We start from the raw sequence: 15,787 nt of genomic DNA on the forward strand, positions 1-15,787 counted from the left end.
ATAACCCTTTGAAACAAACTGTCCAATAAATAGAGGCATGTTGCCAAATTTCTATTAACATTTTACTGCAAGATGGGAAACATCCTCAAAGTAACTACAAGTTCAAATCCCTAAGTGTTTCATGCACTTAGCCTTGGCTTTTGTCTTTCTTCCTCAGTCACATCCAAACCCAGAAATGTTTCTGCATGCATGCTTAAAAATGTCACCATAAATCTCCAAGGACCTCAGCACAAACTACTGTTAGTAAGCCTACATGTAACCTTTATTCAGAACCTCCAGGGAACTCAAGAGCCCTAACTTGAAAAACAGCAGCATTTCTTTGAACAACAGTTTTTTAAAAAATTCCTTACCTGAGGATATTTTTCCATTTATCCTCAGGTAGAGTGGGAGAAAGGGAAGGAGGGAGGGAGGGAGGGAGGGAGAAAGAAACATCGACATGAGAAGGACACATCAACTGGTTGCCTCCCACATGACCCCAAACAGGGTCGAAGACCAACCACAACCGAGATAAGTGCTCTTGACCAGAATTGAACCTGCAACTCATTGGTCCATGGGCTGATGCTCTAACTACTGAGCAAAACCTGCTGGGGCTGAACAATAGTTTTGTTTTGTTTTTTATCCTCACCCGAGGACATTTTTGCATTTATCTTCAGATAGAGTGGGAAGGAGAGAGAGAAACATAGATGTCAGAGAGACACATTGAGTGGTTGCCACCCACACAACCCCAACCAGGGCCAGGGACAAACTGCAAACTGCAAGGTACGTACCCTTAGTGGGAACTGAACCCTGGACTCTCTGGTCCTCAGGAGGACACTCTAACCACTGAACAATAGTTTTAACTATCCAATGAAGTATGATAGACTATGTTCATTTCATTAAAAAAAAATAGATGATAGATAGCCCTGGCCGGTTTGGCTCAGCGGTTAGAGCGTTGGCCTGCGTCCTGAGAGACCCGAGTTTGGTTCCCGCTAAGGGTACGTACCTTGGTTGCAGTTTGTCCCTGGCCCTGGTTGGGTTGCGCAGGTGGCAATCTCTTGATGTGTCCCTTTCACGTCAATGTTTCTCTCTCTCTCTCTCTCCCCCCCCCCTTCCCTCCCACTCTTCTGAACAAAAAAAACAAAACCGGAAAAAAAACCCGGAAAAATGTCCTCAGGTGAGGATAAAAAAACAAGATAGATAGATAGATAGTCATATTATTTTTCTTGCAAAATGTTAAGTAGGCCATTCAAGTAATAAAAAAATTGTTTACAGGAACAGTTTATGCAGCTTAACTCATTTGTTTCTGGGCTGTGTAAAGGATGATTAGGCAGTAGATGGTCACTCTCACTCTTATGCCATGGTGGTCCAGTAGAACATTTGGCCAAGCAGGCCTCGATTCAGTGTATGGGCACACTATCAGATTTCTGGAAAAATTTCTGCAGTTTTGGAACTTTGTTTTCCACAGCATAATCATATACAGTAAAATTGGAACTTGGTGTGGCAAATATGATAGGTGGTGCTTCTGTGGAAACCACAGACTTTAATCCCTGCAGGTTATAGGCATCAGAAGCCCATGCTCCAACCAATTTCTGCATGAAGCCACTAAATTTGCAGCCCTGTGTTTGACTATTTACAGCTGCTGCCTGTGAGACTGCCCCAAGGAAGGTTTAGGCTGCATTCTTAGGAGCATATCAGTTCAAAACATTTTTAATGTTTTTATTGATTTGAGAGAGAGAGAGGAAGGGAGAGGGGGGAGAGAGAAAGAGAGAGAGAGAGAGAGAGAGAGGGAGAGAGAGGGAGAGAGAGAGAGAGAGAGAGAGAGAGAGAGAGAGATTAGTTGCCTCCCACATGTACCCCAACTGGGGATCAAACCCACAACCTGGGCATGTGCCCTGACTGGGAATCGAACCCATGGCCTTTCAGTGCATGGGAAGGTGCTCAATCAACTGAGCCACAACTGCCAGGGCTCAGTACTTTTTATTTTTATTTATTTTTTTTAATTTTTTATTTTTCAAATCTTTATTGTTGGATGTAAAATGTATTATAGATGTTCCACATTTTTCCCCCATTGGCCCCCTCCTCCCCACTCCCGCCCCCCTCCCACCTTTTCCCACACTATTGTCTGTGTCCATTGGTTATGCATATAAGTTCTTTGGTTTATTTCTTCCCACCCCCCCCAACCCCTTTCCATTTGAGGTTTGTCAGTCTAGCAATGAATTCGTGCTTCTTAATCCCTTCACCTTTTTCACCCATTCCCCCAACCCCCCTCCCATCTAGCAACCAACAAAATGTTCTCTGTATCTATGAGAATGTTTCTGTTCTTCCTGTTCATTTTGTTTGTAGATTCCATTGTTGATAGATATGTATTCATTGCCATTTTGTTTGTTCATACATTTTATCTTTTTCTTCAAAAAGACCCTTCATCATTTCATATAATAACGGTTTGGTAGTGATGAACTCCTTTAACTTTTTCTTATCTGGGAAAGTTTTTATATGTCCATCGATTCTAAATGACAGCTTTTCAGGATAGAGTAATCTTGGTTGTAGGTTCTTGGTTTTCATCACTCTGAATATTTCTTGCCACTCCCTTCTGGCCTGCAAAGTTTCTTTTGAGAAATCAGTTGAGAGCCTGATGGGAACTCCCTTGTAGGTAACTAGCTGCCTTTCTCTTGCTGCTCTTAAGATTCTCTCTTTGTCTTGAACCTTTTGCATTTTGATGATGATATGTGTTGGTGTGGGCCTCTTGGGGTTCATCTTGTTTGGGACTCTCTGTGCTTCCTGGACTTGTATGTCTGTTTCCTTCACCAAGTTAGGAAAGTTTTCTGCCATTATTGTTTCAAACAGGTTTTCGATTTCTTGTTCTCTCTCTTCTCCTTCCGGCACCCCCAAGATGCGAATGTTGGCACGCTTGAAGTTGTCCCAGAGGCTCCTTACACTATCCTCATTTTTTTAGATTCTTTTTTCTTTTTGCTGTTCTGATTGGGGATTTTTTGCTTCCTTATTTTCCAAATCGATGGTTTGCTCCTTGGATTTATATAATCTATTATTGAAGCTGTGTAAATTATTCTTTATTTCAGTTAATGCCTCCTTCAATTCTAACTGTGTATCCATGATTTCTAACTGGTCCTTATTTATGCTCTTGAGGCCCTTGCTAAGTTCATTGAGCATCCTTATAAGCAGTATTTTGAACTCAGTATCTGTTAGGTTGCTTATCTCCCTTTCGCTTAGTTCTTTTATTGGGGTTTTGTTCTGTTCTTTCATTTGGGACCTGTTTCTTTGTATCCTCATTTTGGCTGCCTCCCTATGTTTGTTTCTGTGTATTACTTAATGAGAGGTATGGGGCTAGCTGAGACCAGATGCTGCTCGTTTGAAAGAATTTAGGAAAAACCTGAAGCAGGATCCAGGACAGGCCAATCCTATGGTTAAGCAAGTGGCAACAGCTTGGGGGGGCTTGAAAGTTGTGTGGGGCGGGGCGGGGCCTCAGGGAGTCAGCAGGGCGGGGCTACCAGTGTGAGCCAGGCTGCTGGAGTCCCAGATATGGCTTCTGTCTGCCGCCCCAGGGAAGGGCTCACCAAAGGAACAAAGGCCTCTTACAGCACGTTTGTCCTGGAGAAAGCCCCCTCTCCAGCCCTCGCTCCAGTGCCAAACAGCTCAGTTCTTCCCTGTATGTCTCTGGCGCCCCTCGAGCTGCCTCCCCTCCAAGCTTAGAGGGAGAGAGTCCGATAAGTCCGTGCACCGGCCCTTTAGGGAGCTGCCTGGGGCTCCAGCCAGGTCAGCTTCCCTGAGCCTCAGTTTCCGCTGGTTTTTCCAGCCAGAAGTTATGGGGACATCTCTTCCTGGCACTGGAACCCTGAGCAGGGCACCTGGTGTGGGACGGGGACTCCTCAGTCCTCAGGACGGACCTTCCCAGCCGCGGGAGCCTCCTGATTTTTATCCGCCACACTTGGGTGTGGGACCAGCCCGTCTCCCCGCCGCCCCTTCTACCAGTCTGGATGTAGCTGCTTTTTTTAAATTCCGTAGTTGTAGGACTTCCATTCAGCTTGATTTCAGGCGGTTTTGAATGATGGTTGTTCTGTAGTTTAGTTGTAACTTTGATGTGGTTGTGGGAGGACGTGATACCGCGTTTACCTACGCCGCCATCTTGACCGGAAGTCCAGTACTTTTTAAATCTTATAGAATAGATCTTTCTGTGTAATTTTTAGGTTAACAATCTCTTTGTTCCTAAGACAAATCAGAATAATTTCCAAAAAAGATATACAGTAAAATCTTAGATCCACCTTGTTTTTTACTGTCCTATGTCTCCCAAATATTAGTATATGTGCTGCTGAGCACCCCCCCAAATATCATTATATAGTTCTATTTTGCCACTTTGATAACACAAAATCATACATTACATATTATTACTTGCTTCCCTCTCACACACTCAAAATACTTGGGAGAACTTTTTGAATCGATATACTGATAGATTTCCCATTCTTTTTAAGAGGAGCACAATATTCTTTTATAAAGATATTCATTATGTGTTTATTTAACAAATCTATAAATGAGCATGCCAATTGTTTCTAGTATTTGCGATGAGCAAGATAGTGCATATGTCATTTTCACACACGCAAGCCTATCTATTGAATTATTTCTTTTTTTTTCTTTTTTTTAAATCTTTATTGTTGAATGTATTACAGATGTTCATTTTTCTCTCATTGACCCCCTCCTCCCCACTTCTGCCCCCCTCCTGCCTTTTCCCACACTATTGTCTGTGTCCATTGGTTATGCATATGTTCTTTGGTTTATTTCTTCCCACCCCCTCCAACCCTTTTCCCTTTGAGATCTGTCAGTCTAGCAATGAATTTGTGCTTCTTAATCCCTTCACCTTTTTCACCCATTCCCCCAACCCCCCTCCCATCTGGCAACCAACAAACCGTTCTCTGTATCTATGAGAATGTTTCTGCTCTGCCTGTTCATTTTGTTTGTAGATTCCATTGTCGATAGATATGTATTCATTGCCAATTGGTTTGTTCATATATTTTATCTTTTTCTTCTAAAGACCCATCATCATTTCATATAATAACGGTTTGATGGTGATGAACTCCTTTAACTTTTTCTTGTCTGGGAAAGTATATGGCCATCGATTCTAAATGACAGCTTTGCAGGATAGAGTAATCTTGGTTGTAGGTTCTTGCTTTTCATCACTCTGAATATTTCTTGCCGCTTCCTTCTGGCCTGCAAAGTTTCTTTTGAGAAATCAGCTGACAGCCTGATGGGAACTCCCTTGTAGGTAACTAACTGCTTTTCTCTTGCTGCTTTTAAGATTCTCTCTTTGTCTTGAACCTTTTGCATTTTGATGATGATATGTGTTGGTGTGGGCCTCTTGGGGTTCATCTTGTTTGGGACTCTCTGTGCTTCCTGGACTTGTATGTCTATTTCCTTCACCAAGTTAGGGAAGTTTTCTGCGATTATTGTTTCAAATAGGTTTTCAATTTCTTGTTCTCTCTCTTCTCCTTCTGGCACCCCCAAGATGCGAATGTTGTCATGCTTGAAGTTGTCCCAGAGGCTCCTAACACTCTCCTCATTTTTTTGGATTCTTTTTGCTCTTTGCTATTCTGATTGGGTGTTTTTTGCTTCCTTATATTCCAAATCAATGGTTTGCTTCTTGGATTTACATACTCTACTATTGAATCTGTGTAAATTATTCTTTATTTCAGTTAATGCCTCCTTCATTTCTGACTGTGCATCCATCATTTCTGACTGGTCCTTTTTGATGCTCTTGAGGCCCTCACTAAGTTCATTGAGCATCCTTATAAGCAGTATTTTGAACTCAGCATCTGTTAGGTTGCTTATCTCCATTTCACTTCGTTCTTTTCCTGGGGTTTTGTTCTGTTCTTTCATTTGGGACCTGTTTCTTTGTATCCTCATTTTGGCTGCCTCCCTGTGTTTGTTTCTGTGTATTACTTAACTAGAGGTATGGGGCTATCTGAAACCAGATGCTGCTTGTTTGAAAGAATTCAGGAAATCCTGAAGCAGGATCCAAGACAGGCCAATCCTATGGTTAAGCAACTGGCAACAGCTTGGGTGGGCCTGAAAGTTGGGTGGGGCGGGGCGGGGCCTCAGGGAGTCACCAGGGCAGGGCAACCAGTATGAGCCAGGTTTCTGGAGTCCCAGATATGGCGGCTGTCTGCCACCCCAGGGCAGGGCTCACCAAAGGAACAAAGACCTCTGACAGCAGGCCTGTCCCAGAGAAAGCCCCCTCTCCAGCCCTCACTCCAATGCCAAACAGCTCAGTTCTTCCCTATATGTCTCTGGCGCCCCTCGAGCTGCCTCCTCTTCAAACTTAGAGGGAATGAGTCCAATAAGTGCGCGGGCCCTTTAAGAGGAGCTGCCTGGGGCTCCAGCTGCCTCAGCCTCCCTGAGCCTCAGTTCTTGCTGGTTTTTTCAGCCAGAAGTTATGGGGATTCTCTTCCTGGCACTGGAACCCTGAGCGGGGCACCTGGTGTGGGATGGGGACCCCTCAGTCCTCAGGGAGGACCTTCACAGCCGAGGTATCCTCCTGATTTGTATCCGCCACACGTGGGTGTGGGACCAGCCCGTCAAGCCTCAGCCTCCGCCGCCCCTCGTGCCGCCGCCCCTCCTACCAGACTGGATGTGGCTGCTGCTTTAATTCCGTAGTTGTAGGACTTCCATTCAGCTGGATTTCAGGCGGTTCTGAATGATGGTTGTTCTGTAGTTTAGTTGTAACTTTGATGTGGTTGTGGGAGGACGCGATACCGCGTTTACCTACCTGCCATCTTGACCGGAAGTGACTCTGTAGAATTATTTCAAAAGTGAAATTGCTGGCCCTGGCTGGTATGGCTCAGTGGTTAGATCATTGGCCTGAGCATGGAAGGGTGGCGAGTTCAATTCCCGGTCATGGGCACATACCTGGGCTTTAAATTCGATCCCAGGCCCCAGTTGGGCCAAGTGCGAGAGGCAACCAATCGATGTCTCTCTCTCACATTGATGTTTCTCTCTCTCTCTTTTTCTCTTCCTCTATCTCCCCCTCTCTCCCTCCCTTCTACACTCTCTAAAAATTAATGAAAAAAAATCCTGAGATTAAGATTAATAAAAGTGAAATTGCTGGATCAAAGGGAATGTACATTTGTAATTCTGTATACACCAAGGTACCTCCCATGGGAGTTGTACCAATTTATAGTCCCAAAGTAAGGTATAAAAGTAACTGTTTCTGCCCTGGCTGGTTTGGTTCAGTGGTTAGAGCTTCTGCCTGCGGACTGGAGAGTTCTGGGTTTGGTTCCCACTAAGGGCACGTACCTCGGTTGCAGTTTGTCCCTGGCCCTGGTTGGGGTCGTGTGGGTGGCAACCAGTCGATGTGTCTCTCTCACATCGATGTTTCTCTTTCTTTCTTCTTCCCTCTCTCCCTCCTGCTCTATCTAAAGATAAATGCAAAAATGTCCTTGGGTGAGGATTAGATAGATAAATAAATAAAAATAACTGTTTCTCCACAGCTTTACCCACAGAGTGTGTCTTTTGGATTTTTTTTTTTTTGCCAATCTGCTAGGTGAAAATTGTTATCTTGGGTAGTTTTGATTTGCCCTTCTGTCATTATATGTAAGATTGAGCATTTTTTCATATGGTTAAGAGCTCTAATTCTAGTTCACAGATCTTGCCTATTTTTTCTCTTCATTTGTTAGGCTTTTGTTATTGATTTCTAGGAGTTCTTTATATATCAGGATGATGATAATGATGATTAAAATCCTCACCCGAGGATATTTTTTCACTTATTTTCAGACAGATTGGAAGGGAGAGATAGAGAGAGAGAGAAACGTCCATGTGAGAGAGACACATTGACTGGTTGCGTCCCGTGCGACCCCAACCAGTGCCGGGGACTGGACTGTGACCAAGATACATGCCCTTGACTGGAATCGAACCCGCAACTCTTTGGTCTGCGGGCCAACGCTCTAACCACTGAGCAAAACCAGCCAGGGCAAGGGTGATTGTTTTGTAGGCTTCTTTCCTAATGGAAAGAAGTTGCAAATATGGCTTCAGAGTCAGACAATCTTGGGTTCAAGTCTTGATTTTGTTACTCCCTCGCTGTAGCATTTGGATGAAGGATGCACCCCCTTTGTGCTTCAGTTTCCCCATGGGTAAAATGGAATGACAAGATTCTCAATCTTATGATGATGCTGGTGGTCTCCATCTTTCCCCTGTAGGGCCACAGTAGCACCACCAAGGCTAAGAAACCGCCTGGAGAGAATGACTTTGAGACCATCAAGCTCATAAGCAATGGTGCTTACGGGTGAGCCACCCGGGGCTCTGGCGGGGAGAGAGTAGCGGAGGCCGGGTGTCCCAGAGGTGATGGCCGGTCCTCGCTCTCTCCCCCTGCAGCGCTGTCTACCTGGTGCGGCACCGGGACACGAGGCAGCGCTTCGCAATGAAAAAGATCAACAAGCAGAACTTGATCCTACGCAACCAGATCCAGCAAGCTTTTGTGGAACGCGACATCCTCACCTTCGCTGAGAACCCCTTTGTGGTCAGCATGTTCTGCTCCTTTGAGACCCGGCGCCACCTCTGCATGGTCATGGAGTACGTGGAAGGTGTGGCTGCCTGCAGGACTGTAGGGAAAATGGGAGATGCACGCTGGTCAGGGCTGCTGGGTGGCCTGCCTGAGCCCCAGTCACTATATTGATTATCCACCTATTTATCAATCCAGTCATTGATCATTCATTCCATCTGTTTATTTCTGTCCAGCCATCTATTAGTTCATCTATCTGTTTTTATTTCATTCAATATAGATACATCCATTCAATTATCCATCCATTCTTCCACCTAGTCATTTGCTAATCCATCTGTTTTTCCATCCATACATCTGTTTATCCATTATACATCTGTTGTTTTAAAAATTAATATACTTCATTTTTTAGAGCAGTTTTAGGTTTACAGAAAAATTTATTGGAAGTACATCGAGTTCCCACATACCCATTTCCCCGAATTTCCTCTATTATTTACATCTTGTATTAGTGTGGTATATTTGTTATAATTTATAAACCAAATTGATCAACTGAAGTTTATACAGGGGTGGGGAACCATTTTTCTGCCAAAGGCCATTTGGATATATATATTTTTTAAATATGTTTTTGTTGATTTTAGAGAGAGAGAGAGAGAGAGAGAGAAACATCAATGAGAGAAGCATCCATATCAATAGGCTGCCTCCTACACACCCCCTACTGGGGATCAAACCTGCAACCCGGGCATGTGCCCTGACCAGGAATCAAATCAATGACCTCTTGGTGTATGGGTCAATGCTCAACCACTGAGCCACACTGGCCAGGCCATTTGGATATTTATAACATCATTCAATAGCTGTACAAAATTATCAACTTAAAATGAGGCTGCTAGCCCTGGCCAGTTTGGCTCAGTGGTTGGAGCATCAGCCTGCAGACTGAAGAATTGCAGGTTTAATTCCTGCCAAGGGCATGTACCTCGGTTGTGGTTTGATCTCCAGCCCTGGTCAGGGTTGTGCGGGAGGCGGCCAATCAATGTCTCTCTCTCTCTCTCCTATTATATCTGAAGATAAATGGAAGAGGTGAGGATTAATATATATATATATATTAACCTGCTATATTTGGTCAGGCTAATTTGGTGAGGAGCGTGATGTTAGCTGGTATTGATTAAAGCCCACAGGCTACACTTTTCATATCCCTGGTTAGAGTTCTGTCTGTGTTGCACATCTATTTTTCATCTGCCCATCTTTATTTATTTATTTATCCTCACCTGAGAACATTTTTTTCCATTTTTTGTTCAGATAGAGTGGGAGGGAGAGAGAGGAAGAGAGAGAGAGAGAAACATCGAGGTGAAAGGGACACATCAAGTGGCTGCCACCCGCATGACCAACCAGGGCTGGGGACAAACTGCAACTGAGGTACACGCCCTTAGTGGGAACCGAACCCGGGTCTCTCTGGATCGCAGGCCGATGCTCTAACTGCTGAGCCAAACCAGCCGGGGCTGCCCATCTTTATTTTTAATGTTTTTTTTTTTGAGAGAGAGGAAGGGAGAGGGGGACAGAGAAACATCAATTGGCTACCTCCTGCACACCCCCAACTGGGGATCGAGTTTGAAACCCTAGATTGTGCCCTGACCCAGAATTGAACCAGTGACATCTTAGTGAATGGGTTGATGCTCAACCACTGAGCCGCACTGGCCAGTCTCATCCATCTTTTTATATATCTAGTCATACATTCATTTATAAATTTATTCACCCACCTACTCACCATGCATTTATCAATACCTACTTATCTATTTATTAATCTATTATTCATCCATCCATTTTTCCATTTACTATCTGTTGTTGTTGTTTTTTTAATTCTCGAGGATATTTTTCTATTTTTGTTCAGATAGAGTGGAAGGGAGAGAGAAGAAGAGAGGGAGAGAGAGAGAGACACATCGACTGGTTGCCTCCCGCATGACCCCAACCAGGGCCAGGGATGAACCACAACTGAGGTACATGACCCTGGCTGGAATCAAACCCGTGATTCATTGGTCTGCAGACTGAAGCTCTAACTGCTGAGCCAAACTGGTCAGGGCTACTATCTGTTTTTTTTTTTTAAAGAACCCTAGGAATTGGGTGATTTATTTATTTATTTATTTATTTATCCTCACCCAAGGACATTTTTCCATTTTTTATTCAGATAGAGTGGAAGGGAGAGAGAAAGAGAGAAACATCGACATGAAAAGGACGTATTGAGTGGTTGCCACTGGCACAACCCAACCAGGGCCGGGGAGAAACTGCACCAGGGGTACGTGCCCTTAGTGGGAACCGAATCTGGGTCTCTCTGGACCGCAGGCAGACGCTCTAACCGCTGAGCCAAACCGGCCAGGGCTGTATTTTTATTGATTCATCTAAACTCCATTTTAGCAGCAATCTCATCTAGTTATCTCTATCCATTCATCCGCAATTCATCCATCAGTTTATCCATCCATCCACTATCCATTTATCCATCCATCCAACCACCAATGTATATATTTTTCATCTGTTTTATCTTTCCATTCATGCTTATAGTTATCCAAATATTAATAGATCATTACCGAAACACACACATACTATGATTATTAGGATACACACATGATCTCATGGGGCCACAGCTATTCCACTTCTAAGCTTAGTCAACCATCAATTCATTCAACAGATATCCCCTGATTGTCTCCCTTATGACACATGTGCTAGGTTCTGGTGGCACAGTGGGGGCCAGACAGACATATCACTCCCTCATGGAGGTTATATTCTGGGTAGACAGAAAATAAACAAGCCAAAGTTGACCAGATTGTTTAATACAGTGAGGACAGTAATGACATCCTTAAGGCTCAAGGAGGCCCTAGGAATGTAGAAAGGCAGGGGGCCTCTCTGAGGCCTGCACTATTCCTGGAAGAGGGAACCCCAAGCACAAGGTCTGTTAGGTGAGAAGGCAACTGGATTTTGAGGCAGTGATTTTCAACCAGTGTGCCACAAGAATTTTTTTTTTTTTGTATCCTCACTCGAGGACATTTTTTGATATTTTGTTCAGATAGAGTGGGAGGGAGGGAGAGAGAGAGAGAGAGAGAGAGAGAGAGAGAGAAACATCATCGATGTGAAAGGGACACATCGAGTGGTCGCCACCCACACGACCCAATCAGGGCCGGGGACAAACTGCAACCGAGGTATGTGCCCTTAGCGGGAACCGAACCTGGGTCTCTCTGGACCGCAGACCATCACTCTAACCGCTGAGCCAAACCGGCCAGGGCTACAAGAATTTTTAATACATGCACTACCTGACTGTTTAGTCAGTAGCACTGACTTCTTATTTTCCCTTAGCTTGTCAAAAAAAAAAAAAAAAAAGACAGCAGCCAGCACAGCAATAGCTACTAGGTGTGAATGAATCAAAACTTTAGCAATTTTTTTGGCAGATTGTCCAAAAAAATTTATTTTGGCGTGCCACAGAATTTTGGTAATTAGTTTATATGTGCCATGAGATGAAAAAGGTGAGAAATTGTTGTTTTGAGGAGCAGCAAGGAGGCCAATGGAGCTGAGTCAAGTAAGCAAGTGGGAGGCAGGGTGGGGGTAGATGAGGATGGAGAAGTAAGGGGATTAAGCATGCAGGGCCTTGCAGAGCCTGGAATGGCATTGGATTTCATGCCAAACACAACAGGCAGCCACTGTAAGGTTTTAAGCAGAGTAACATGGTCTGACTTATGTTTTAAGAATATTTGGCTGCTATGTGGAGGTCAGAAGAGGGAGACCAAGATGGATGCAACTGCATGGGTCCAAGGTCACACAGAGGAGAGAAGCTGCAGTTAGAATTGGGATCTCTTTGATGGGTTGAGCACATAGAGCACAGTCTTGGGGCCTCCTGAACATGGCCCAGCCTCCAAGTCTGACCTGGAAGTCAACCCAGTTTTGTTCTCAGTGTCAGTGTGTGTCAATATTACCTGGGCCTGTGGCCAGATGCAGATTCCTAGGCCCCATTCTCAGAGAATCTGATTCATCAGTTTTCCAGCTCAAACAAAAAAATAAAAAGAAAGACATTTAGTGACTCATGTGAGCAAGACATCCACGTTGCCCTCAGAAATGGCTGTATCCAGATGCTCAAACCATGTCATCAGGAATCACTCCATCTCTTGGCTTTGCGCTCCTGTGTGTGGACTTCCCTTTCAACTGGGCTTGATATAGCAAGGTTGCCATCCAGCAGATCCCTCGTACATCCTACTAGCTTAGCAATCTTTGTGGGGAAAACGGGAAAAGTTGGAGAGCTGAACAACTTGGTTTTACTGCTGCACTTGGAAGGAAATCTGGTCCTTGTAAGAACCAGATTGGGGGAGGTATGTGCCATTTGGGGGAGCCTAAAATACAAATGGTAAATCTGGTGGGGACCAGGACCATTTTAAGGCCCCAGACCATGAAGATTCAGACTCCAGGAGATGAAGAGCAGTGTTCCCAGACTCAGTTGATAAGCAGACAGCCTTTGGTACACACAAAACTTCACCTCCGCCATCAACTCTCTTCATGATCCAACCTCTGTCTGAGTCTCAGATCAAACTGACTTTGGAAGATAGTTAAGAGGACAAGAGGGGCCTTAACCAGTATGACTCAGTTGGAGTGTTGTCCCATGCATCAAAAGATCATGGGTTCGATTCCCCAGTCAGGGCACATACCTGGGTTGCAGGTTGGATCCCCGACCCCAGTCGGGATGTGTGCAGGAGGCAGCCCCATCAATCTCTCTCTCAACATGTCCTTGGGTGAGGATTAAAAATAAATTAAAAAATGTAAAAAGAGAACAAGAGGAGCCTGGTATAGGGCACTCAGTGTGCAACCTGGGGAGAATGAGGTCCTTCTCTGTGCTTCAGTTTTTCTTAGCTGTAAAATAGCAGCAGTGTGAGGTGAGGACTTGGTGCTATGGTGCATGTCAAATGTACAACTGTGGGGCAGGTGCCTCCCTCTACATGGGCCTACTCCTTCACACACAGGGGGTGACTGTGCCACCCTGCTGAAGAACATCGGGGCACTGCCTGTGGAGATGGCCCGCATGTACTTTGCTGAGACAGTGCTGGCGCTTGAGTATTTACACAACTATGGCATTGTGCATCGTGACCTCAAGCCTGACAAGTGAGCCTTGACTTTTCCCATCACCCCCTCTCTGCCCCTCTGGAGGCACTGGCATGGAAGGGCAGGTTTGCCTCTGAGACCTCTGCTTGTGTTTGCAGCCTCCTCATCACCTCCATGGGCCACATCAAGCTCACAGATTTTGGCCTCTCCAAAATGGGGCTCATGAGCCTCACCACTAACCTGTATGAAGGCCATATCGAGAAGGATGCCCGGGAATTCCTGGACAAGCAGGTGTGTGTGCAGGTGTGGGGATTACTGTGGGGGAAGTTATCCAGCAGGACTGGGGGGGGGGGCAGGGTGTGGTGGGGAGTGCAGCTCCCCCTGGAGGCCTCTCCTGTGGCCAGGGTGCAGGCTGATGGCCTATTTCCAGGTGTGTGGGACCCCAGAGTACATCGCACCCGAGGTCATCCTGCGCCAGGGCTATGGCAAGCCGGTGGACTGGTGGGCCATGGGCATCATTCTTTACGAGTTCCTGGTGGGCTGCGTGCCCTTCTTTGGAGACACACCTGAAGAGCTATTTGGACAGGTCATCAGTGGTGCGTGCCTCCTCAGTGGGCGGGGGTGGGGGGGCATGGAGACCTGGGCAGACCCAGGGTCTTTTGGACTCCAAAAGTGACCTCCAACTCCACCTTACTCTGCAGATGACATCCTGTGGCCTGAGGGAGATGAAGCCCTGCCCACAGATGCCCAGCTCCTGATATCCAGCCTCCTGCAGACCAACCCCCTGGTCCGGCTTGGGGCAGGTAACGGGTCTGCTTTACAGAGAAGCTGAAGGCTGGGCTCCAAGTGCTGTGGCCCTGGGGTAGAAGACAGGGGTGAGTGGCGGGGCTCTTGAGCCTGCCATTAGCTGTTGCTGGAATTCCTTCCCAGCCCCCATCCACCCCTTCCTTCCCAGGGGGTGCCTTTGAGGTAAAACAGCACAGTTTCTTTCGAGACCTGGACTGGACAGGGCTGCTGAGGCAGAAGGCAGAATTCATTCCCCACTTGGAGTCCGAGGATGACACCAGCTACTTTGACAGTGAGCTGGGAAAGGGGGTGGAATCTGGTGAGAGGGGCCCTTGGGCAAGGCCTAGGCTGGAACCCAACTGAGTAGGAGACTAGCCTCCCAGAGGAGAGGGAGGGTGATCTGGCATAGAGGCTCAGTCTGAGAAGTGGGTAGAAAAAGATACCGGGATTGAGGCAGGGCCTGGACAGCAGTGAGTTCTGGAGTTGGCCTGGTCCTGGGATACTGGGCGGTGCTAGGACCCATAACAAGTGGGGGTGGAGATTGCCATCAGTAGGATCTTGGGATGTAGTCTCTGGAGGCAGGGCTAAATGGACCCTCTGAGAATTGGGCAGGAATTCAGCCTTGGCAACAGGGCCTGAATCAGATTCTAGTTTGGGACAGGGGCATGACTGGGGTATGCAGCCCTGGCTCGACCCCGCCCTGACTCCTCCTAATTGTGTGACCTGAGGCCTGGACTCATGCCCTAGGTTACAGCCTAACCCCCACCCCTAGCTCGCTCAGATAGGTATCACCATGTGAACTCCTATGATGAGGATGACACAACGGAAGAGGAGCCTGTGGAGATTCGCCAGTTTTCCTCCTGCTCCCCACGATTCAGCAAAGTGAGCCATGGCTGGATTTAGGGGTTGAGGCCAGACCCAGGGAGGGTGGGGCAAGATAAAGAGAAGGGACTTGGGAGGAGATTTTTGTCTCTCAGCAGTGTTGAGGAAGGAAATAGAAGAAGGCCTGAGGGGGAAAGGCTGCGGAGGCTGGGAGAATCAGGGTCCCAGGCCCAGGTCTCAGGCTGGGGAAGTTACTGAGGGGACAGGATTTTGGGAGTGATACGGCCTGAAGAAGGCGGCATGGGGGGGTGTATGAGAGGGCCTTTGATTTAGGCGGAATCTAACAAAAATCTGGACAGTTGTAGTGAGGACACCCAGTGGGACCTAGGTAGGTTGAGGTTCGGAGGGGTCAGGACCTTGGGGTGGAGAGGATAAGCAGTGGGGGCGGGGCAAGGGTGCACAAGGTCTCGCTTTGAGGAGCAGCATGTGGTGGTGTGCAAGGCCCAGCTTGGGGTACACATGATTGGGTGTGACCTGGGAAGGCGGGGCAGGAAAGAGGGTACATTCTTTAAAATATGAGGAGGGTCTGGAATAGGTCAGGGCCTAACTGTGTGGGGTGGGGTTCTAAGCTGCAGAATT

At 46.4% G+C, this 15,787-nt stretch overlaps 1 protein-coding gene and 1 pseudogene across 1 annotated transcript in view; one reads left to right on the plus strand and one right to left on the minus strand.

Moving 5' to 3' along the window:
- Nucleotides 1–15,787, plus strand: part of MAST1 (microtubule associated serine/threonine kinase 1) — a 34,633-nt gene that overhangs the window by 13,924 nt on the left and 4,922 nt on the right. Inside the window, exons 11-18 of the mRNA XM_036241674.1 lie at nucleotides 8,178–8,263; nucleotides 8,353–8,561; nucleotides 13,462–13,600; nucleotides 13,699–13,831; nucleotides 13,971–14,136; nucleotides 14,242–14,343; nucleotides 14,496–14,618; nucleotides 15,099–15,208. Coding sequence (XP_036097567.1) covers nucleotides 8,178–8,263; nucleotides 8,353–8,561; nucleotides 13,462–13,600; nucleotides 13,699–13,831; nucleotides 13,971–14,136; nucleotides 14,242–14,343; nucleotides 14,496–14,618; nucleotides 15,099–15,208 — 1,068 coding nt within the window. The remainder of the gene's footprint in view (nucleotides 1–8,177; nucleotides 8,264–8,352; nucleotides 8,562–13,461; nucleotides 13,601–13,698; nucleotides 13,832–13,970; nucleotides 14,137–14,241; nucleotides 14,344–14,495; nucleotides 14,619–15,098; nucleotides 15,209–15,787) is intronic.
- LOC118616425 lies at nucleotides 1,268–6,758 on the minus strand (annotated as a pseudogene).

This window comes from Molossus molossus, unplaced genomic scaffold (assembly GCF_014108415.1).
Source record: "Molossus molossus isolate mMolMol1 unplaced genomic scaffold, mMolMol1.p scaffold_m16_p_4, whole genome shotgun sequence".
Taxonomy (NCBI): domain Eukaryota; kingdom Metazoa; phylum Chordata; class Mammalia; order Chiroptera; family Molossidae; genus Molossus; species Molossus molossus.